General features: G+C 48.5%; 1 protein-coding gene across 2 annotated transcripts; it reads left to right on the top strand.

The window, feature by feature from the left end:
- The first annotated feature begins 7,737 nt into the window (after nt 1–7,737).
- PLEKHF1 (pleckstrin homology and FYVE domain containing 1) lies at nt 7,738–15,046 on the top strand. Of its 2 annotated transcripts, XM_048316908.1 has the most exons (3): nt 7,774–7,792; nt 9,395–9,503; nt 12,739–15,046. In XM_048316908.1, exon 3 carries the CDS (start codon nt 12,751–12,753, stop codon nt 13,570–13,572), a length of 822 nt encoding a protein of 273 aa, XP_048172865.1. In that variant the 5' UTR covers nt 7,774–7,792; nt 9,395–9,503; nt 12,739–12,750; the 3' UTR covers nt 13,573–15,046. The 2 variants fall into 2 exon arrangements, with proteins under 2 accessions (XP_048172864.1, XP_048172865.1); XM_048316907.1 differs by lacking the exon at nt 9,395–9,503 and having other exon boundaries at nt 7,738–7,792.
- The last annotated feature ends 8,326 nt before the right edge of the window (nt 15,047–23,372 follow it).

Raw genomic sequence — 23,372 nt, forward strand, 5'->3', positions numbered from 1 at the left:
CAATAGGAGAGATTGACACAAGTGTCATCCTCTATCCTGAGCTTGTAGATACCATGAGAAGGCTCCAGCATCTGGAACAACCAGAGTAATAGTTACCACTAATTCTCAGGGGTTTTTTTTTAAATTGTACTTACAAGATTATCTCTATCAATTAAAGGCAACCCGAGCAACAAATCTGAAGAAAATGTCTTATCAACCCTTTTTGTCCCCATTTATTTCAGTGCTGTGGCCGAAAGCCCAATTACAGCTTTGGCAGCCAGGACTTCTGAGCAGTGGCTCCATCACTCCCTGTTCACATGAACATTTAAAAACTTGGATTTGCTTCCTCTGCCTGTAATGTGTGTGGAAAAACTCACAATGTGAGAGGTTCATGTCCAAAAAGGAGACAGAGGAGTCCTGTAACTTTATTTGAATAAAGTGAGAGGCCATGGGGCACTTCCCATGGGGTCTCAAATTATTGGGGGGCACAGCCCCCTTTTTATCCTAAGTTCCTGGCCACATCACCCTCTTCCTTTCCCCACTGGCCAAGGTACTCAGAAGGTACAGACCCCGAACTGCCGACTCCACACCCCCCTCCAATATACACCCCCTTTAATTTTTCTTTTGTAACAAAACACTATTCAGAATTGTATTAAGCCTTTGTTCTTTTTCTGTACGTTCAGGAATTTAACACAGCCTTGGCTGAGCAGCAGTCTGTGTCAAGAGTAACATTTTCTAGAACGGATGGTTTCTTCTGTTACTCCCCTATCTGTAAGTTCCTGGCCCTATCTACAAGCAGATTCTCATCCTATTCCTTTCACATGTAAACAACACTCAGAGTCCTTGGCGCTATGAAAGCACTCTGTAGAGGTGAAAGGGAGCCCAGGCACTCCTCTACAGAAACTCAAAGGACTTTCACACTCTTCCCATGCAGTCTGGGTCCCTTGCAAAGCAGCCACAGCTGTAGCAGTTTTCCCAGTGAAACTGCAGGACCTGCAGACAGCTCAGCCACAGCCAGTGCAGGCCGAGGTCAGCTGTGGGCAACGCCACCACGAGTGGATGAACCTGCCAGGCTCAATCCCTGTTAGACAGGGCAGAAGCCACAAAGGACACGTGGGCAGCACCTGTTCAGTGTGCTGCATGATCCCAAACACAGCACCAGCACTGCCCGTGCTCTCGCTGCTCAGAGAGCCACGGCATCCCCAGACAGGACAGGACTCCTGTGAAGTGCTGCCCTGAAATGGTGCAAGCTGAGGAAAGCTCCAGGAGGAAGCAGAAAAGGCCACACTGATGACTGACTCCTGTGTCTGCAAGATGGATGAGAATTTGAATTCCTTTGTAAGGGACCAAACATATCACTTAATAAAAACAAGGCATCCTACAATGAACCTCTCTTTCCCATATTTATTCCTCTCTAAACACAGCAGTGCACAGATTATAGGAAATGGTTTTACATTTAACTTCAACCCCAAGTGGTAAAGAAACGGATTGTATCTCACAATGTAAATTTGCATCTACCATCATTTAATGGATGTTTTATACATGCTATGTACTACTGTGTTTTTATGGAAAGGCAAAAAAATTACTTGGGAATTTGTTTTTAATTAAGCAATAAGGCTCAATGGGGTACTGCTATCATGCAATAAAACCACTCCTGGGGTGTTGTGAGGCATTTGGTCCAGATGAGTGCTTCAAATCACCCCCAGATTGTGATTAGATGATTACTCCCTGGAGTTAATATTAGATGGCTCTCTCTAGAGTTGTCTTATTGCTATTATAAAAAGTCTTCAACATGGGGAAACTAAGTAGCTTTTGTGCTTGAAGAAGATGAAGTTTGCAGTTTCGACTGTTGAGTGGCTGTGTGAGCTGTGTGGGTCTCATAGATCACTTCACCTATTTAGCATGCGTGAAAGATCATCTCAGGGCATTTCTTTGACCCAAACAATTTTACAATTAAGTGGCTTTCTTTTTTTTCTAGAAGATGGAAGGACATAAACAGCAAACAACTCCAAAATAAAGCAATCCCAAGACAAGGAACTGGGAATTTGATTCAGAGATATGTATTACAGGCTTTATCTTTTTGTTGGGAATAATGAATCCTAATCACTATTATGCTAATTGTATTAATGAAGGCTAATGCATGTGGTATCGGCAAGAGATTCTCCCAAGTTGGGTCCATGAGGAGGTGCATGGCCTGAGGCATTTGTGAGGGCTCCCAAGCTAATGAAATCAAACAACCCAAATGGTACAGAGCCAACCTGCAGTGCCTTCCCCTGCCTCCCCCCAGCTGCTCTTCAGGGGTGAGGTTAGAGATTAAATATTTCATTCTGAGAACAGATAAAACAAAAACAAAACAAACAAATGAAAAAGAAAAAGAAAAAGAAAAAGAAAAAGAAAAAGAAAAAGAAAAACCTGAAGCTTCCTGCATTTCAGTACACCAGTAAGAGAGAAATCTCAGGAAAACATTAACCCTTGCAAAACTCTCCCAAAAAGCCGGATGGTACCACCTCAACATGGAAAATTTCTGCACAGCTTGAGCTGAAGTACAGAGCAGAATCCTCAACTCCTCCTTCAGATGTCCCTCAACAGCAACCACACACCTCTTGTTACACAGCATCCCTCTGGTTTCTCAACCAGACAATGATTTTTGCCCTTCACAAATTAAGGTGTGAACCTTCATGCATCCTCTGTGTCACATCTTACACATCCTGCGCAGTCCAGGCAGCAACACAATCTCTAAAAGCCAATAAACCTCTTCTACCTCAGAAGAAATCTCCAATTCCTCATTCAGATCAGCACCTCTCCATCTAAAGATCCAGCATGCCAATGGATGGGGATCTCAGCCAAGCTGAGGTTTGCTCTCTTGGTTTCCACAATGTCAGCAGAACACCCCGGAAAAAACCAGACCACCTGGCTGTTTTCCCTTATATTTGAAGATGACAAAAGGAAACAAAGATTTTCTTTCTTGTTCCCCTTTCATGGAGCTCTCTGCACATGTACTCAATGCATGAAACTTCCCCAGGCAATGGCAGCAGATGCCTTCCTGCACAAAAGGCACTGATGTGGGGCAAGGTCCCTTACAAAGAGAGGATTTTTCCCTTCTGAGCAACACGCACATTCAGCCTGGGTAGCAGTTACAAAGGAAGGAAACCAAAGCATGTTCTTCACATAAATAGAAGCTATATCCATAGGCAAAGCAGGGTTAAGGAATGAAACTTTTATTTGTCTTTGACTAATCAGTCCATCAGTCATTTACATCTTTTTGCATTAACCAGTGATTATCACACTCTTGCTCCCCATGCTTTTTCCCTATTTCAATATTTGAAATGGCTAATCTACCTCAGTTTAGTGTTTGAAACATTTGTTCACCAGTTATTTGTTCACCATGATTTATCTTGTGCAATAAAAGCACACTGAATACGAGATCACTGCTCAGACAGAATAGCAACAGTAGGAAAAGAGTTCAGAAGAACATGCACAGAATGGTGCATTCTGAAGGAAGGCGGAGCTCAGAAGGTGCAGCACTCGCTCACAGCATGCTGCAAAATGCCTTCAGCAGTACTTATACACACACCTCTTTATTTCCACATTAATTTCACACATTTTGTTCTAATATTACATCCTGCTCTGCACCGAACACCTGCACCTCCTCACAGTTCTGGCATTTTATATTCTCTTACCTCAGCTTTTCCTCACCTTCACTGTTTGTATTTCAACTCGAGCCTGTTCCTACTACTGGGGAACACTACTCAGAAACAGTGGTGTGGCAGCATGTCAGAGCTCCTGCTTGTTTGTCAGTGTGTGCTCACCCATGCTGCTCCTCAGGAGAGCTCAAACGTACGAGCTTCCCCTGTTGTGAGTCCCTGCACTGGGTAGTTCTTGGGTGCAGCCTGGAGACTCATCACAACCAGCCCACTTGATCCACTCAGAAATTATTGCTCATTATTGATTATTCAAGAATGACCGACTCTACCGCACTGTACTCATGTGACCCAGGAGCAGGGCTGAGGTCTGAGCAGGGAAGGGTGCAGCAAACACCAAGACAAAGTTGTAACTTTAGAATCTGCAAATGTGAGAGGTTTTGTGGTCCTTGCACACAACAGCTTTTGTAAGGATCACTGAGATTTGTGAGCTGGGGATGGCCCTGTGGTGAGGCACATGGGGCTGTGAGTCAGGAGCTCTGGGGGATGTTCCTCAGCCCCCAAGTGATTCACTCCGAGCCAGAGCCTGTTGCTACTGAAGACAACAGCAAATAACCCACTGTTCTATGTCGGTGACCAAGAGCCATGTGACCAAATGTAACTCTTCAAGCATGGAACTCCCTGTGAGGAGGGTACAAACCCTCACACTGTTAATAGAATTTTTGCTGCACTTCAAGATCCTGAGAATAAAGTGCTGCACACATGCAAAGCACGGCAATGCCTCTGTAAAAAACAAGAGCACATTGAGTATTGATTTATGCAGAAGGCAAAAGTCAGAGGAGAAAGCAAAGGTTGCTTTCAGGAATAAGGAATACTTTCATCAGTCAGACAGTCATTTTGCAGCCAGGTTCCCAGAGCCACTCAAGACATCGGTAATTTCCTGCACGAGGGTTGAGAGATGTCCCAAAGACACAAGCACCCTCCAAAACAGGTTTACTGGGCAGCAGTCTCGAGGCGTGTGGCCTAGTGAGAATTTGGAAACTGGCACCCTGAAGTTTCAGTCTGTACTGACAGAGCTGAGCAGGAATCTGATTTCTGTACTGTCAGACTGGGAACAACTAATTTCCAAAGCAGGCAGATGAAGCTGGTAGGGCTTCAGAGACACAATTCAATCATGGCAAGTCACACTTTTCTAGAAGAGGCTGATTAGCTGAATTCCTGAGGAGCCAGATCAGACAAACATTCATCCCCACACACACACCACACTCTCACTCAGAACAGAGGTCATTCATCCCTATAAGTAACTTGTATGATGAACACAAGTTGTCTTATTCCTTCACTATGTCATAGTATTCCAAGCTCAATTCAATAAAATCTCCATTGCTAAAAGCTGTCTTGTCCACTGATGAAATGCCCCATGTAGTCAATTAGTTAAAACCACCATCTACCCTATGACCACAGTGGGCTCCTAACATCCCAAACTGAATCTAAATATTGAGTTTTATTCAAAAGAATTTTATCAAATGCCTGGGTTGTTTTTTCTTCTTTTCAAACATGTCCTAAACATAGGCTGAGCTGAGAATTTAACAGATGTTTTTGCTACTATTATAATCTAATCTTTTCCTGCAGGCTGTTGTAGTAACTTTGCCACTAGAAGATAATAAAAAAACATTTTCTCCCCTGCAGAGCTTACCTTTGGCTGACTCAGCTGAGCAGCTGCAGTTTCCTTTACTTGCTTTGAAATTATTGCATCCCAGTTGGGCAAGATATTTCTGCTACTGAGAAAAAAAGTGGCTTTGGAGAAAATGCCAGAGGCAATCAGAAGTCTCTTCACCTTGCTCTAGTTGCACTAAAAGTGGTAACTTAGGCTGCAGCTTTTTCAAGTGGTCCCACAAATGTTTGGGTTTACAACCAGGAAAAACAGAGCTCCTGAGCCTGCCTATCAAACAGCTCTTAAGATTACTGGTGAAACTCTGAGTTTGCATCTCAGTAAGGAATTCAAACAAGTGTGTAAGAGCTTCCAAAACAAACAAACAAAATACCAACAGAAAGTCAGCTCTCAGTTGCAACTGCTTAATACTGACTGTAAGCCCAAAGTGTATCTTGGGTCTTCCCTTGCCTTATGCAACAGTTGCCTGAACACACCTCCACTTCTGACTGAAGAGGGACAAAGAAAAAATCCTTCACATCCCAGGCGGTTTGGCCAACTCAGTGCTGTGTTTGGCTGATGTGTTGTCCAAGTGAGCATACTGAGAAACAACAAGAAAAATAAACTGAAGTATTACATCTCAGTAATAAAGACTGTGATTAGGATAACATGAGAGCGAATTCAGAATAATTTTAGCACATAGGAGGAAAAAAAACAGTTTCAGAGTAATAATCTGTGACTGGTTAGTCACAGTGAATTATTCTGACAGCTAAGACAAACTCTGGCATATTTAGTTCAGTCCTTCATCTATTTATAGTTTACAAATATTTACAGTTAGATCATGTTAAAAAAAACCCCAGCATTCTGTAGAGAATTAATTTCTAAGATGGGCAGAGTTAGCAGACTGCTCCCAAGGCAGCCAGGACAGAGACAGCTGGTGTCCAGGCTCAACACAAACCAGCTCCCAGTTGTGAGAACCAGTCTGCAAAGGCAGACCACGCTCCTTCCACCAACAGACCACTGAGTCCTGCTCTCCCACAGAAAAGGTAGGAGGACTGAATAGACCCCAGACTAAATGATAATGACAACCTGAGTCTGTTCAGCCCAGCAGCCTCCCCTCTGTGCTGAGCTCTCTTTTCCCAGGTTTTCAGGAGTTTGTCAATGACCTGATGGCTCTCCCTGTAACCCTCATACACTGCTAGGCAGCCATGCCTAGAACTTAGTCCATGTCCTCATTTGTCTGCTCATCTGACACAAATACGAAGTGTAAAGAAGTAGAGTCTTGTGGAAACTCCCATGACTGCTGAGCACTTTAGCTCTAAAGTGCACCATGAGCTTCCCAGCCCACATTATTATTACCAAAGAAAATGAAAACCTGGAAAAAAAAATATTTCTAATACCTTGACAGGTCCATCAGTTTCCATTAAAAATAGAAAAGCTATTACAGAAAGTGAGCAAGCACCTGAATTATAGATCAGCATAGGCCTGGGGTAGTGTCACTGCACCTGGCAAGGGCCAGAGCTCAGCTCCCCTGCAGCACCTTCAGCAGGGCTGAGGGACACTCACAGCCTCTGCCCACTCATCTCACCACCCTCCCGGCAGTGACACATGGGAGGGATGAGTGGGTGGGAGAGAGGAATGCAAAGGACTTCCCTGCAACCCCAATTTCGGTGTTAATAGCTTGCTCTTTTCACAGAAGTCTGTAACTGTAATCACAAAAGTGGTTAGAAGACCTGGTCCAAAGCTTGGGAAGAGGTCTGGTTTCTGTGTTGGACCAGGGTAATGTGTAGTTCTATTTATATCCCTCTTCTTAACTGTAAAACACTGGGGGCATTTTATCGCCGAAACCATCTTTATGCCATGTCATCCGTGAGCACCATTCTGCTAGATAGAGTATACTGTGAGCAGGGGATGATGAAACTTGAAACTGTGAGCAAACCAAATATACTGAGTTATGCTCGTGGGGGCAAGTGAAGAGCGTGCAAGAGGGTGGTGGATGTCAGCAGGGCACACGCGGCCACGGGCACAAGCAGCTATGGGACACACGCAGGCATGGGGCACACACAGGCATGGGGCACACCCACGGCTCTCCGGGGACACGCAGCCATGGGGCACACGGAGCCAAGGGACACAGGCACACACGGGCATGGGACACATGCACCCATCGGACACAAGCAGCTATGGGACACAGGTAGCCATGGGACACACACAGGTGTGGGGCACACGCAGTCGGGCACACGCAGTCATGGGATACACGCAGTCATGGGATACATGCAGTCCTGGGCAACACGTACCCATCAGACATACGCAGCCATGGGCACACAGCCCCGTGGGGCACACTCGGCCCCCGCTCACACGCAGCCCCCGCCAGCACCGCCCGGCAGCGCCGTGGCCCCGGGGCGCCCATTGGCCGGCGGTGGGGGTGGGCGGGGAGCGGCGGCGGGGCCCGGCCCTGGAGCGGAGCGGAGCGGAGCGGAGCCGGGCGGCGCGGGCCGCGGGAGCGCTCGCCGGGGCCGGCCGGGAGGTACGGGGCGAGCGGGGGTTCGGCGTGGGGTGGGCCCGTGTGCGGAGGGCAGAGCCGGGGTTTGTCAGCCGCCGGGCCGGAGCTGGGGGGACAGGAGCTGGGGGGCAGAGCGGCGGGGTGGCGGGTCGTGCGCGCCGCCGAGGCTCGGCCCGGGGGTCCGCGGTGTGTCCTGTTCGTCCCGCGGTGTGTCCGGCCCGCCCGCGGTGTGTCCGGCCCGCCCGCGGTGCTGTCCCGTGTGTGCGGAGCCTGCGGCCCCGCGGTGTGTGCGCGGCCCGAGCGGCGCTCAGAGGGGCGGGTGTGTTGGGGTTTTTAGAGGGACTCTTTAAGTTACCGACTCTGCCCGTGTGCCAAAACCCCGGACCCTGCTCCTGTGCAGGGCTGTAAGCGGAGCCCCGCTTGGGCCGTGCGCCTCTTCCAGAGGGGTACGTGAGCTCTCGGGCACTGGGAGGGACGGGGAATTGTCGCTTCCCTCGGTGTTCCCCCCTCGCCAGCCAGCCCGTGTCGGCCACGGGCCCGGGAGCAGCGGGGCGGGAGCTGCGCGCGGAGGGCGCTGCCCGGGATGAGTGCAGGGACAGGGAGCGGGGGGACGGAGGGGCTGAGGCTCTGCCTCGAGTTTCGTGGTTTTTCCCCCTTCCTCCCTCCCTCCCTTCCTTCCCTTCCTCTGCTACTTGGGCGCCTCTGAGCCTGGCTGGCACTCGCAAGAGCCACAGCTGAGCTCAGGCTGCCCATAGCTGGGTTTGTTAGCATCAGTCTGAGCTCCTCAAAAGCCACTGCCCGGCCGTCCCCTTGCTCTGGCCCTACGCTGAGCAGTAGTGGCGAGAAGCTTGGTAGCTCAGTCAGTCCTTGTCCCACTGGGACTGGTGACATTCTCAAAGGCCTAATGTCACAGCTAGCCCCAAAATGCACGTGTGCTGAATTGGGTTCCTCATGAGCATGGCAGGAAGGGGGTTGCCAGAACCTGCCCCCCTTACCCCAGCAATTACAGCATGCCGGGAAAGAGGGAGAAGCAAGCTGAAATGCCCTCAGGCAGTAAAAGGAGAGGAGCTTTGTTTTTCTGGCTTAAATGCCTGCTCGGGCAGCTTCATCCTACTTGGTGTCCTTGGTGAGCAAGAGCTTATGCCAGCCCTAACTCCAGGAGAGATTTCTCTGAGCAAAGCAGAAAGAGGGAGTCAGGGAAAGCTGCAGAGAGATGAGGCTTGGGGCATTTTCTGCTGGCAGCCTTCAGCAGTCGGATCTCGGTGTGCTGACACTCATGGACCATCCCATGCATGGTATGTGCACGAGGTGTGCAATGGATACCACGGCTGTCGGTTCTGCCTGATGGCAGGAATGGAAGGATCAGGTAGAACAGCTCGCTACATCGGTACACCTAAGCCTTAGATACATACAGACTTGAAAAACATACCCCAGACTCGCTGACCCGGGAGCTTAAGTTGAAATGCTGTGCCTGGCAGCATCAACATGGCTGTTTATAATCACAAGTGAACAAGTGCTCATTGTTAAGTGTTGTGGCGTGCTTGTTCTGGAGTGGAGTGCCAAGCTGTATTTTTTTTTCCTTTGAATATCAGTCATATTCACTGCATAGTGTTTGATCACATGCAGGACCAGCAGATCTTGATGAAAAAAACAACCCCAGAATTTCCCATGCCAAAAACCCCTGTGAAAAGCAGCACGCCAGCAAAGCACCTCTTGCCACCCTCATTTCAGCTGGGTAAGCTACTGCATGTGTTACGTGGGCATAGGCAGCACTTGGAAATAAGCACTGTGACCCTGCTGACCTGACACAGCAAACTTGAGCAAACAGGAAGAAAAGTATTTACCCAAATGAATAAAATAGATTAGACTTCATATCTGTTCCAAAGGGAGAGGCTCTCATCTCCCAGGAAAGGAGAGACCATTGTAACACTCAGCAGCTATCTTTATTTGCCAGATTCACAAAGCGCTTGCATTCCAAAGCCAAACTGTGGATTATTTGCACTGAGTCACAGTACTGACATGAAATTGGGTTTTATGTGGTCAGTCAAGCCGAGAGCTGTGTGGAACTTGGGGCACGATGGATCTGGCTTGTGGTGGGATGTGATGAGTAACGCCCTCAGATGGCTGCTTCTCCCCCCCTTCCTGAACAGGGAGCACATAAAGGGATAGAGTGAGTTGTCCCAGACTAAAGGTAGGCACTATAAATCCCACTCCTACTATTTTTTTTTACTTTTTATTATGTGAATGTGCTGTTCTCCAGTCACTTACACCTGAGGGGAGAGAGATGGAAGGAAAACATTCTGCTTTTGCATCCCAGGAAAACTCGTTCAGGAAATACCCTGTGCTAGAGCAGCCAACAATTTTAGTCTTAGCAGAGATTTTCCCACAACAGAGTTGGCTTTTCTTTGGTTAGCTTGGGGCATTTTAACTAGGTAGCAAACCAGAGGAGTAAGGACATACCTGCAGGTAGAAGTGTGATGTGTAATGAGAGCTCACCTTCATTTCTTTCACACTGCAGAATTGTATCCAGCCCTTTCTCCTTTTGCTCCATGCAGTAAGTCCTGGAGCTTTCTGGCCTGTGCAGGGAACTAGATCAATGCAACAGCTAAAGTTTTCACAGCAGCAGAGCTTACACTCCCCTCTGAAAATGAGCTCGGGTTTCCTGGCTCTGTGCAGGCACGGTCTTTATATCTGACAAAATATTTTCATTTCCACTGGGATCTGGTGTGGAGAGATCCCTTGAAATACAGTCATGTCAAGTGCCATACATTCTTGAGAGGTTGGACCATGCTTCTAAATTACATAAAATAAAAGTAAAAGAAGTAGGCTAAGAGCTCCATAACCCAGAAGCGTGAGGAAATTAAACTGGTGGAACTGCTTTGGTTTATTCCATTTGGTGTTGCTGGTGCCAAAAGTTCTTGACAGTATATTATTGCATTCACAGTCTTTGCACACCAAGGATCCCAAGCTGTAATTTGAGTTTTTCCTTTATTATTTGTGTGCTCATCTTGCTCTTTCACACAGAAACTCCTCATCCAGGGATTTGTAGACAGACCACATCCCAGGATAGGTGAGAGTCCTTACTAGGGGTAGCCCTAGTCAGGGAGTTTGGTGTGCAGTTGTGGACAATGGTTTCCCCTGCCTGTTTGTTCTTCAGCCTAATTTGTGTATTTAAGAGGGAGAGGGTAAAAACACCTGGTGCTTATTGGAGCAGGGCATCTCCTCTCCGTGCACAGGTCCGCTCGGGCTGATGGATCCACGAAGGGAATGGAGCTTCTCTCCTCTCTGATGACAAGTAACAAACCCTTTGCACAGCTGCTGCATGTCTGTGCCGTGGCAGGTTGGCTGGGGTGTGATTTCAGCTGCTGCTGCTGGAGTCAGCCCCTGGATTCCCCCTCTGGCTGCAGCCTGGCCAGAGCACTCAGTTAAATGTAAACTGCCCGCACACATGAGTGGATGTGCCCAACACTGCCCAGCTCCATCCAGTGCATTGCAGTGCTCTGAGGCCCTGAGGATACACATCCTTCCCTCCAGCTCGAGGGGGACCCCGAGGAAGGCAGCTCTTCAGGAGCACTGACTGCTCAGTGCCTCTCAGTGAAAGCAATTTCTTCAGGGTAGGTCACTTCATTTAGATCTCCCATGGCTAAACATGTGCCTTGGCCTTGTGCCTTTTCACCCTAGAGAAGGAGGTTCTGGGAACTCAGAGGAATTGCCCGGTCCGTCTGCCAGGTGGGTCAGGTGAGAGGCACACGGTGTGCAGCAGCCTTCAGCAGCAGCTCTGTGGTTTCCCTTCCAGCACAGCAAAGGGGTGATTTGAGGTGAGGGGCAAGAGTAGAATGTTCCCCCACCACAGGAACAGGCATATTGTCATCCTCCTCTTCCCTTTCCCTCCAGCGTCCTTGGCAGCAGGGACTCTGGACAAGGAGCACAGGGATAACAGTGGAGAGCAGCTCTGCATTAGTGGTTCGATGAACCATTAGCAGCAACCAGGGCAACAACACATGTCCCTGTGATCTCGGAGCTGCCTCGTGATGGTTGCAGGAGGAAATTACTCACATTCCCATGGCCAGTTGGCCTTGGGGCAGCACCCTGCAGCCTGCAAGGGGCAATGAAAAATCATCTTACAGAGAGCACCTTCCTTACTGCAGACTGCCAAGAGCAAGCAGCTGCTTTTGCTTCAGAGTTACCCTTACCTGTGTTTCCTGTTGGAACAAAAACCCAGCACACTATCAAACCCCCAGATTGTGTGAGAAGGAGCATGCAGAGGTGTGGGAGAGATGAACGTGCTGCATTCCACTTCCTGTTCAGCAGAGATCACACTTTTCAGAATGATGTGTCTTGCATTTGGAAGCACCATCAGCCCTGGGATAATGGAGGAAAGGCTTAGCTTGTGTGGGTTTATTCACATCATGGGGGCTTTTTGCTTTTCTTCTTCTTTACCATTTTTGTCATGCATGGAAGACCAGCAGGAACAAGTGATACCACAGAGTTTTGTTTTGTTCCTGCCTCAGCTCTGGCCTGAAAGGGAGCTGTGGGGGGTGTGTGTCTGTAATGAATCCTTGAGAAAGCAGGTGTGCAGTCAGAAACGGGAGGCTTGCTCTCAAGACTCTTTTATGCAGATCTATGGATCTGCATAAAATTGGGCTCAGACCAAGCAGCTTTCTCTTCTAAGGGCACACAGTGAGACTGGTAAAAAGCACAACCAGGAAGACCTGGCTCTGCCTTCAAGGGCTTCCATTGCTGCAAACTGAACTATCTCAGTATAGCCTGGGCTGTTGCAAAGTGAGGTCAGAAAGTTTGAAGATCTAATTTAGAAAGGTAACAAACTAAAGTGAGGAGTGCTTGTGAGATTACCTGTACCCTCAGATCGCATTAGGACATCTCACCTGTGTATACACTGGCTACTCACCTGCACCCCGGTGCAGATGTTTGCAGTTTCACCACTTCCTTCTTTGTTTTCCTCTCTTCAGAGTGAGCTGGAGATGATGGACCATCTTGCAAATACCGAGATCAACAGCCAGCGCATTGCTGCTGTGGAAAATTGCTTTGGGGCTTCGGGACAGCCCTTAGCCTTGCCGGGCAGGGTCCTTCTGGGAGAAGGGATTTTAACCAAAGAATGCCGCAAGAAACCAAAGCCTCGCATATTTTTCCTTTTCAATGACATCCTCGTCTACGGCAGCATAGTCATCAACAAAAGGAAGTACAATTCCCAGCACATCATCCCCCTTGAAGATGTCACTTTGGAGACGCTGCCAGACACCTTGCAGATGAAGAACCGTTGGATGATTAAAACCTCCAAGAAGTCCTTTGTGGTTTCCGCGGCCTCCCTCACGGAGAGGAAGGAGTGGATCAGCCATCTGGAGGAGTGCATCAAGCACCTGCTGACGAAGACAGGCCGGCAGCCCTGCACGGAGCACGCGGCTCCCTGGATCCCAGACAAGGCGACGGACATCTGCATGCGCTGCACGCAGACCAAGTTCTCCACACTCACCCGGAGGCACCACTGCCGCAAGTGCGGCTTCGTCGTGTGCGCAGACTGCTCCAGGCAGAGGTTCCTGATGCCCCGGCTGTCCCCCAAGCCCCTGAGGGTCTGCAACCTCTGCTACAGGCAGCTGCTGGCAGACAAGAAGAAGGAGGCAGAGGCAGATCAGAGGCAGACGGAGCCGATCCGCTCTGCCACCCAGGGCTATGAACCCTCCAGTGGCGATGACAGCGACAAGTCTGATGATGAGAAAGCTGAGCAGTGGCCAGCAGACACAGAGTTTTATACCTCAGAAGTATCCTGGTCTTCTTTCCACAGCTGACCTCCCTGGGAGTCAGTGACGTTTAGACACTGGGAAGCCAATCTCTGGCCTCCAAGGCATGTCCTTCTCCATGTTTCCTCTGAAGGCCGTGCCTGGGAAGGTGGATCTTGGCCCTGTGTGTGGTGTCTGAGCAGAGGTGAGGTTGCCCCTCTGAGAACATCTCATACAATGTGAGCACAGAGAGAACAGCTCAGCGAAGAGCACTGAGGGTGGGGGCAGTGCCCTGTGGATCAGTCTTGGCCAAATGAGCTTACTCTCCGGTGCCTTATTCTTCCTCTCTGCTAAAAAACAGCAATATGAACTTCTTGTTTGAAATGTTTGAGATTGGCTCTTGGGAGAAAAAGGAACAAGAAATCCTGGAGCTGAACACACTTGGCTGCTCACAGTGCGTTCCTCTGTCACAGCAAGGGGCACTCTGGATGCCGCTTTCCATGAGCTTTTGAGATTCTCACTGTGAGCGTGCCAGCCTGAGGGAATAGCTGCTCTTCCCTGCATAGTGAGGCCAGCACCGGCTTCCCTGTCTACACCTGGGTCTCTCAAGGTTGGAAGCGCTTAAGAGAATGGTACTCTGGATGCGGGGAGCTTGTGTGGGGCTCAGTGTGAGCAGCCCTAGCAAACACTGGAGCATCCAGCTCTCTCAGATGGAAAGAGGCCATGCCAGTGGTACAGGGCCAGGGGAGGAAGGAGAGGGGAAAGGGACAGGTAAAATTACACTGAGCAGTGAAATACGGAGGGAGAGAGGTACTGCAGTTCACTCAACTAAGTGCAGAGCCCAGATCTCAAACACAGGCAGTTATACCAGATTACTAGAAACTTGAAGAACTCAAGCCTATCAGGTAAAAGGATATCCCAGGGAAGACTTGTTAAAAGTCTTTAAAAATCCAAGAAAAAGCCCCAAATGAAGATCCTGTGAAGTACAGCACTTCAACTTCCCCTTCCCTCCTGGGCTGCTGCCCAAGGCATTGGATTCTCACTTGTGGGCTCACCTCCTGCCTTATCAGTCTCATGAGTCCAAAGTTAAGGTCCTTTATGTACTTCAAAGATGGGAGCCAAAGACCTTACAGTTTACTTGAGATCAACTTTGAAGTTCAAATTCAGTTAGAAATAAACTATGTTTATTCAAGTATTATATCATAATATAGTGTGGAAGTAAATACAGAGGAAATCAGACAACAGCAATTGTTTTGCAGCAGACATTTCTACAAACTCTGTTATTGCTTTTAGTATATTTTTGTATTTTGTGGTCTGGAAAAGCAACATGGCTGGGAATACACTGCCAATGTTCTAAAATGTTTCCTTACCATGACTTCTTACAAGCAGTGCATTGCTTGACAGATGGCCATGGGTTTTTTAAATTTCAGTTCAAGATAATCATTGTTACTGTCTTTTATAAACTGCTACTGTTCCAGTGAATTTGTATCACTTGACTGTGTGTGAATAAAGATATGGCCAACAGGAAGGAGCCAGGAAAACAGGACAATAAAGCGTATTATTATTGAACAAGAGTTTTAACAAGAGCTGGGATCCAGGCCTGGCCAGCCCAGCGCAAGCTGTGACTCCTCAGCTGTGGGGAGACTGCTGTGGTTTCTGTTTACTGCTTGAAGGTAAGGGCATCAAATCTGATGCTTGCTTTCTATTTATATCATGTTATCGTCTGACAGACTATTCCCAAGTCTTTTGCAATCCCCTGCAGTAGTCTGTATTAACTGGAACGGTATTTTTCCGGTGGGGACACAGCTTAGAGTGGGCCAGCAAACCTTATGACCTAAGCAGATGTTTTTGGTCTTTAAAGCAATAAGTACACTGAGTTCTGTTTTTTCCATTCCTCTCCAGGCTCAGTTCCTAACTCTGCACAGCAGTGATTGTTTTTACAATGCCTCCCACCCACCAGAAGGGTGTACATGCTATGCAAACAGAAAATGACCTTAAAAATAAACAGCCATTAGAGTGGTTCACGAGCCAAAAATAGCCCAGCTGCTGAATCTGCATCCATAGCTGACATTCCAGTTCCCTGCTCCTGAGGTGAAACTCCCAGTTTCTTCTTAGTAACTGGCTGCAGAAATGTATTGCAGCTTTGAACCTAATCCTTAGTTCTGTTAGAGATCAGCTTACTTTATGTGTTCAAAGGTCTTACTATTACCAGCCCCAAAAGACCTACGAACTGCTTGTATGCTCTAATGAGGGACAGGCACGCCTCTAACGAATGCCTTCTTGGTGAGCAAGAGCCTTTCTTAATCACAGCAGGGAAAAAGTCAGAAAAAACCAAAACCACCCAAAACATCAAAACCAGCCCAGCTCCTGTTTTTGGTGCATGCTGTTGATGGCTTTTGGGGAAATGCACACACCTTCCACCAACTGGAAGCCCCAAGAAACCAAGCAATTCTTAAACTAATAATGCTTATGGTAAAAGAATCCTGCCCAGAAAAACATGGGGAAATTTAAACAAAGCCTCTCCCCCACTTCCTGAAGTTCTATTGTGGAGCTCAGCACTGGGATTAGAGCCTGGGGCTCCTGGCTTCTGGCCTGCTGAACACATGGGTTTTAAATCACAGGCTGTGTGCTGTTACAGTCCAGCCTGGAGTTTTCCAGCCTGATTCTATCTCCAGTGCATTAATAGGGCATTTCCTGATGGTTTCTGCTCGTTCTTAGCTGAATAAAGGCCTTACCAGAGATTCATTATAGTTTGCAGGGACCAGGAAGAGCAGCAGCTCTAATGCCCACCTTGGGAAACATCTGCAGGCTGGAGGGTTTGTGGGGTCACATCCTCCTCCTGAAGGGCTCCCAGACATGATGTATGGGCATCATTTGCCAGAAGAGGCTCCTCACTCAGCCCCTGCCTGAAGGTGTCAAGGCCCAAAGGGCACAGCAGGGTGAAGGTGTCCCCATTTCACACCGTCCTCTTCTGCTCTCCAGAGTTGGTTGGAAAGGCCAGAAGAGGATGGAACTGGTGCAGCAGCCAGTTGTGAAAGCTTAAGAGAAGGTAATGGGGAGATTGCTCTGTGAATAAGCTGAAAGGATCAAAGAAGTTCAATGAAAGCTGTGTGTTCTGCTGTCCCAAGGCACAGGCCAGGCACACACCAGCTCCCAGCACAGTGCTGACTCAGCATTCACAAGCACTCCGGAGAAGTGAGGCAGCTGCTCCAACCAAGTCTTGCTCCCAGTTATTCAAACACTCAGTTTCTATCCAAGAGTTCTGGCTCTGCCACAGCTCACAGCCTCTTTGGCTCACTACTGCTGCAAGGCAGTTTCTCATGTTCCTCACTCAGTCTGGATTTTTGATTAGGAGGAGGAGGAACTGAGGAGTACACACGGTCCCAGCTGCTCATAAGCTGCAAAGTGGTGTCTCCAAGGAAAAGTACAGGCTTCTGTTTCTCACTCTTTCTGCCGCAGGTCATGGACCTTTAAGAATGGTGCTGGCAGGAAGGAGATTTTACATTACTGTCCCATCCATGGTGGACACAAAACAGCTGCAAGAAACCCTTGCCCAAGACCTGCATGCTGGAGCTGGTGTCCAGGGCCCCTGGAGAGGAGCACAGGCTGCACACCAGGGTGTAAAGCACTGCAGGGGCAATACCCAGCCAGGTCTGCTTTATGTTACTGTTACCGGCAGGAACAACCCCAGTGCCGTGCAGGCTTATGGGAGGGAGGCTCTCCTGCCTGTGAAGTGGTTCATAAAACCCCCAGACACAGCCAGTGCTGCGGTCCTGTGCAGCAGCTGGAGGAGAAGAGGCAGGCAGGGAGGTGGTGTGAAGTGCTGGTGAACACAGCAACACCAAAGCTGGCATTTGACTTCAATTCCAGTAAGAGCCAGAAACGCAAAGAAGCAATAAGGTTTTCTGTAAACCTCTTATGGAGAGGTTCACGGTCCAGAGTGAGTTACACAACCTCCCCAGTCTGTTGCTGTAGGAAGGGGAGAGAAAAAGGAGGAGGGGAGCTAGATACAAGGGTTTGCTTTAGCAAAGCTCTCTCGTGCAGCGCCTTGTGTTGCACACACCCTGGGGCAGAGCATCTGCTGGCAGCAATCCTGCTACCTGTGATCCTGCTGCCCTGACTGCCCCATGCAGCAAGGGATTGCTGAGCTTTGGCCAACCTCTCCATTTTTTTTATCCAAAACACAATGTGTTTTGGTGACAACTTATGGAAAAAATGGATTTGAGAAGGAAAAAGCATTAACTCAAGGCCAGACAGGTCTCTTCCCCTCTAACAGCAACAAGAAAAAAAATTCACGTTGTTTACAGGAAGAGTTACACACAAGGTAAAACCAGAGCCTTAATGGCTTCATATAAAAAGGATCTTCCAGAGTGCTTTCAGGAGTGCCCCTCACAATCATTCTCAGATGGCTCAACCAGCTCCAATAGCGGGGTGAGAGCTGGAACCAACCCACAAACCAGAGCCACCAGCACCCAGGTCACAGCTTCCTGGCTTCTGTCAGAGCCTGACTTGATCAGTGCTCAGCAGCAAGTTCCAGGCAAACCAACGGGAGTCTCTAGAACCTCCCCAGAATGGTCTTGAGCACGCCTGTTTCCTGTTTGAGCAGCCTCTAAGAGCCAAGTGTGTTCACAGTCCAGAGGTCTTTCATACGCTACTGTAGAGCTTTGCACGCCCTGTGAGCCCGCCCTGCTCCCCAGGCACCCAGTGCCAGCCCTCCGGTCCAGCCTCTGGGGCTGGACAGCATCTTCCCCCTGCACAGCTCCGTGGGCAGCAGGGAGCCTCACCCCACCTGCAGGGCTGTCTCCTTTGTGGGGAAAAGCGGCTTTTCACTGGCTTAGCAGGATCCAGCTGCTCTCCCTGCCACGGTCCCAACCACAGCTGTCTGTAGAGCCCAGGGGAGCAGGGGCGGGAGTGGCGCTGTGCATTAGCCCTGCTGGGGCCTCTGCAGCACAGCTTTGTGCTGCGCTCAAACAGGGCACATGCCTTTCCCCCAAACCTCAGCAGAGACGGGCTGGTGTCAGTCACATCCGTCCCGCGGGGAGTGGCCTCGTCCTACAGGGTGTGAGGCTGCAGCTGCACTTGTTCACTCTCCAGCACCAGGTTGGAGGCAGATACAGCCCCCGCGGGCTGAGCAAGCCCCTCTGTCTGCGCTGGGTCCCACAGGCACTCGGGATGTCACACGCTGCAGCCATCTGTTTGCAAGGAAACAGCTTTAACGATGAGAGGTTCTACAAAATCCGCTGGCAAACAGCTACAGTGTTAATCTGGCGAGGATGACAAATGGAGACTGTCACACTTGGCTACTTCAGGACTTAACAGTACTGCTGCTGCTCTCTATAGTACAGCAGTTGGTTACCTCCATAAAAAGGGGATCTGGAATGTAGCCCTCGAGCAGGGCCAGCCCTCACAGCATACCCTGGAGCCTAAGGACAGCCCCCTGGAGCAGCAGCGCTGCAGGCACCCAACAATCAGCAAGTAAGCACCCCTCACACAAGCTGACATCCTCCCTCTCTCCTCAGGGGCACGCAGCAGCCAAAGCCCAGCACATGGCTGTGTCACAGAACGGATCTGAAAGGATGTGTTTGTTGGTTGAGACCTTGCAAGTTAGAGCTCCACAGAGCTCACCCCCCCCATTTCAGCACCCTCAGCCCTCAGGAGAACCATCTGGGCAGTGCATGAAGAATGGGGGAGCCCCAGGATTGGAAATGCTGCTCCCTTTGGGAGAGGGAGGAAGGGTCCTGTGCTGGAAGCTGGCAGAGGAGCTGGTCCTTGCCCAAGCACAAGCAACACAGCGCCCCAGACACAGACTTTGACAGGCTGCTGCAGAACAGATGTGGTGGTGACAGCTGTCTGGAGGACAGCAGGCTCATCACCTCCAGTACAGCTCTGCCTCCCACTCAGGGCACTGGAACTTTCTCCTCCTGCTCATCCTCCCCACCAGAATTTGCCTCTGGAGGTTGGATTTTCCTGGGACCAGCTCATCCAGCTACACTGGAACGAGGCTGCAGCGAGCAGGGCATCCCTCCCAGCTATACCAGCCCTGCCCAACAGGCACCTCTGTGAGCTGGAGGGCTCCTGGCTGAAGGTTTAGGAATGACAGCAAGACAGGGGAAGAGAATGAGCTTTTATATATATAAATTTTAAATCTGTTCTGTGAGAATACTTAAACATTCAAAATGAAAGAAGAAACTTGACTCATGTAATCTCTCTCTGTCAAACAACTTTCCCTTCTCCAAAACAAAGCAATACCCTATCTTAATACAACTTCCACTATATAAGGATGTGAATAAAGATTTCCCTCTTTAAAAATATGGCCTAGTGCTTTGGGTTCTGGTGGCATGGAGACATTTTGTCTGTGGTGCAAGTAATAAAGGTATTTGGTTTAATTTTTAAGTTGATATTGCAATTTTGAGATCATGAAATAACTGATTGCAACTGACAGACCAGGAGAGATCAGGTCCTCTGCTTAATCACTTATTTGCACGTGGGAAAGCAGTCAGGGAGGAAGGCTCACCTCCTGAGCAGAATAAAAGACACAAAGGCAAATGGGCAGGTCTTCCCTAGCACAGGAAACCCCTTTTGTACAACACAAAACATGCCACGCTTTTTTCAGAACACGATTGCTTTGGCAGCTCATATGTTGTATTTTACTCAGAGTAGCACAACACTCCAGGAATGCATGGGTTTGGGAGAACATGAAAGCAGTCTTACTAAACCAGAGCCAGAGTTCACCTATCCCAAAATCATGAGGGACAGTATCTAAGAGGCACCTACAGAGCAATACTTCTGCTGCTTTAATTTCTTTCTCAGCCTGGTGAGAAACTCGTGGAGACAGTGTTTGTTCTGGGCCCCGTGTGACCAGTCCTCACTATCAATCTGCCTAATCACTTTCTGAACACATTTTTGTTTTGGCACTTAGAGCATCCTGTGCCAATTAGCTCCACAATTCCCTGTCACACCGTGTGAACAAGGACTTCCCTTCACCTCTGCCAGCTCAGGAGATGGACCCTGCCTTCTATACCACAGTATTGTTCCTCCTATTCATCTCTGTGCCAATCACAGCTGTGACCAAATCTCCATTAGTGCCTTTTCCAGGTCGAACAGTTTAAACCAGCCCATCTCTCTTTACACATGTGCCCTCTCATACAGTGTTATCCTTCTCTGTATCCTTCACAGCTCTGCAATGCCCTCTGGTTCCAAAAGGACAAACCCGAGTGGACCAAGCAGGCTGCACAGACTATCCAAGATGTGGCTGCTCCCTGGATTTATTCAATGACCTAACTACATTTACTTCCTTCTTGGTTTCCTTTCCCATCTGTCCTAACCTTCTTGTTGCCTTCTGACTCACTGCTGAGCACTGAGCTTGTACTATCTGTTCAGTGACCTCAAGCTCTTTCCTGAGAGAAAATAGGTTACCAATACCCAGGGTTCTGCTGACTGCAGGTTAATGGCAATGTTTGCAGCTGCTGGCAGGCACTGGGGTGCTGTGGGAAGGTGGCTTCCCAGTAAGGTTTTGAAATCTTGAAGATAAAGCAGAACATCCCCTCTATTCCTCGCTGTGGCAGCACAGCACAGCGTGACCCCGTTTTCCTTTGTGACCAGTACACACCAGAACGATCCTGTTCTTAGAACACAGAACCAGCAGCACAGAGCTGGGGCTCTTTGGCTAAACCCAGCAGTGCCTGGGTTTAACTCAGTAGCACTGGGAGTGCATCCTCTGGGCAGGATTAAGAGATGGTGCGGCTGAAAACTGAGCTGCTGCAAAACACTGCAACCACATCGTTAAACACTTGGCACGTGCAGCTTTCCATGAATATCCGAGGTTCCCAAAGACGCGCCAAGGCTAACCAAAAGACATGCGGCAGCTTTGAAGCTGGCTCGGTTGTTGGGGTGTGAGCAGCCAGTAGTTGGTTAATTGATTTCCTGATGGCTATCTGCAGACACCATCCAACTTTGGTCTATTGCATAACAATACAGCACAGTTACATCAGGCACAACACAAATACGTACCTTTGTCAGAAGGCAGCTTAATTAGTTAGTAAGAGCAGAGCACTTTGAAGACTTAAAGCACGACAAGAGTGCTCTTTATTATCCTCGCTGCTACTTACCATTAGTGGCACAATGTGAAGGCTAATCTTCACCCCCATACTCACCAGGGATGTGCTGCTATCATTGTGAGCAGCACCAGTCCCACCGGGCCGGGTTGAGGACATCAAAGTCCGGAATTAGGATTAGACTGAGCGTCAGCACAGGCTCCTGCAGAGTTAAACTTCAGAGACAGCAGAAAGCCTCAAGTATGCAGGCGGCTGCCAGACGATGGGAGGCTGTTTGCTGTGGTTATGGAACAAATATTTTTATACACAGATTCCTGGAGAGAATGGCTGGGAAAAAACATGCAAACCCCTTTTATGGAAGTCAGCAAAATCAGATCCAGGAGCCTTCCTCACCAGCACCCTAGTTAGACTTTTATTACTGACTTTGTTCCTGCATAAGCCATTAATAAACTGCAGTTTGGTCAAAGTCTGCTGCACGAGCTGTGGCTTACAGGCACAGAGCAGGCAGCTGATTTCTATTGATACTCCAGCAAGTATTCTGTTTCAATGCAGTATTTTCTGGATCATTTTGCCCTGTCCCCTGCTTTGTTGAGTAACAAAGCATTTGCTCTTGCACCCCATCTCTCTCAAGCTCAAATACTACAGTCAGCTGTTGTGTCTTTTGTATCCTTCACTGCTCTAAAAGGGAGCAAGTTTTTAACTTAATGTTTTGAAAATCTGGTTATGTAGGGCTTAAAATTTACCTGGAAGAGCAAGGTAGAAAAGTGAGATGGCCCCCTCATTTTTTACCCTGAAGGAGTAGGATTTGTAGAGCCAGAGAGGTTTGGGTAAATGCAGATGGCAGTCAAAAGTCAGAGCGGCCCCGGGCTCTTTCTTGCAGAAAACTTCCATTAGTATCAAGCAGAATTGTCTGCCAAGGAGAGGGCAGAACTGTAGAGGAAATATCCATTGGACAGTTAGCTGGGTGAGCACAAAAAGTTATTTTGAGAATCTATACAGATATCGGAAGAATGAGCTTACCTACACCCAGGACAGGCTTTACCCACTTTGTAAGGAGACACAGATCCCCTCCGGCAGTGAGGCAATGCCAGCGCCTCAGGAGGAACAGTTGAGGCTAAACACACACCATGGCTCCATGGTCTCTCCCACTGCAAACACTCAGGTCTCTGCAAATGTTCAGGAGCTGATTCTGACTCTGATTCTCCAATTATTTTGCTTTAACATCTCAGCACAAGGTATTGCTCAGGGAGCTGCAGCAGGGTGAGGCAAGACCTTCAAAGCTTTTATTTTGTTAGAATGAACCCAAATTACAAAGATTATCATCATATCTCACTGACTGATACAGAAATAACAAACCCTTCATTCTGTCCTTAGATTGCACATACAAAGTAATCTGAGAGTGCTCTACTCCAAAGCAGTATGTCAGAGCATAGGACAAATTTAATTTCACCCTAAATCACTCCTGCCCACTGAAGCTGAGCAGGAAATAAGGAATACAAAACATTTGCATCCTGTTAGACACTCCTGTACAGGGTCTAATTAGTTAAGGTCAAACATCGGTGTAAATTTTTCACTCCCCTACCACAAAGAAAATAGCTACATTTCAAAACTTAGCAGTTTCTTCTTTGTCCTGATTGCTGTGAACCTCTACTAACATTTATTACATTCCTTCTTTGATGCTCATGTCCTGACTGCAGGATCAGAGAGTGATTAGCTGTAGAACAGTGCTATCACATTTCTGTAACACAACATTCCTGTTGATAGATTACAAAGTGTTTAACAAAAAGTGCATTCAGGATCTGGATGGGAAGTTAC

Source organism: Corvus hawaiiensis, chromosome 12 (genome assembly GCF_020740725.1).
Source record: "Corvus hawaiiensis isolate bCorHaw1 chromosome 12, bCorHaw1.pri.cur, whole genome shotgun sequence".
Classification (NCBI taxonomy): domain Eukaryota; kingdom Metazoa; phylum Chordata; class Aves; order Passeriformes; family Corvidae; genus Corvus; species Corvus hawaiiensis.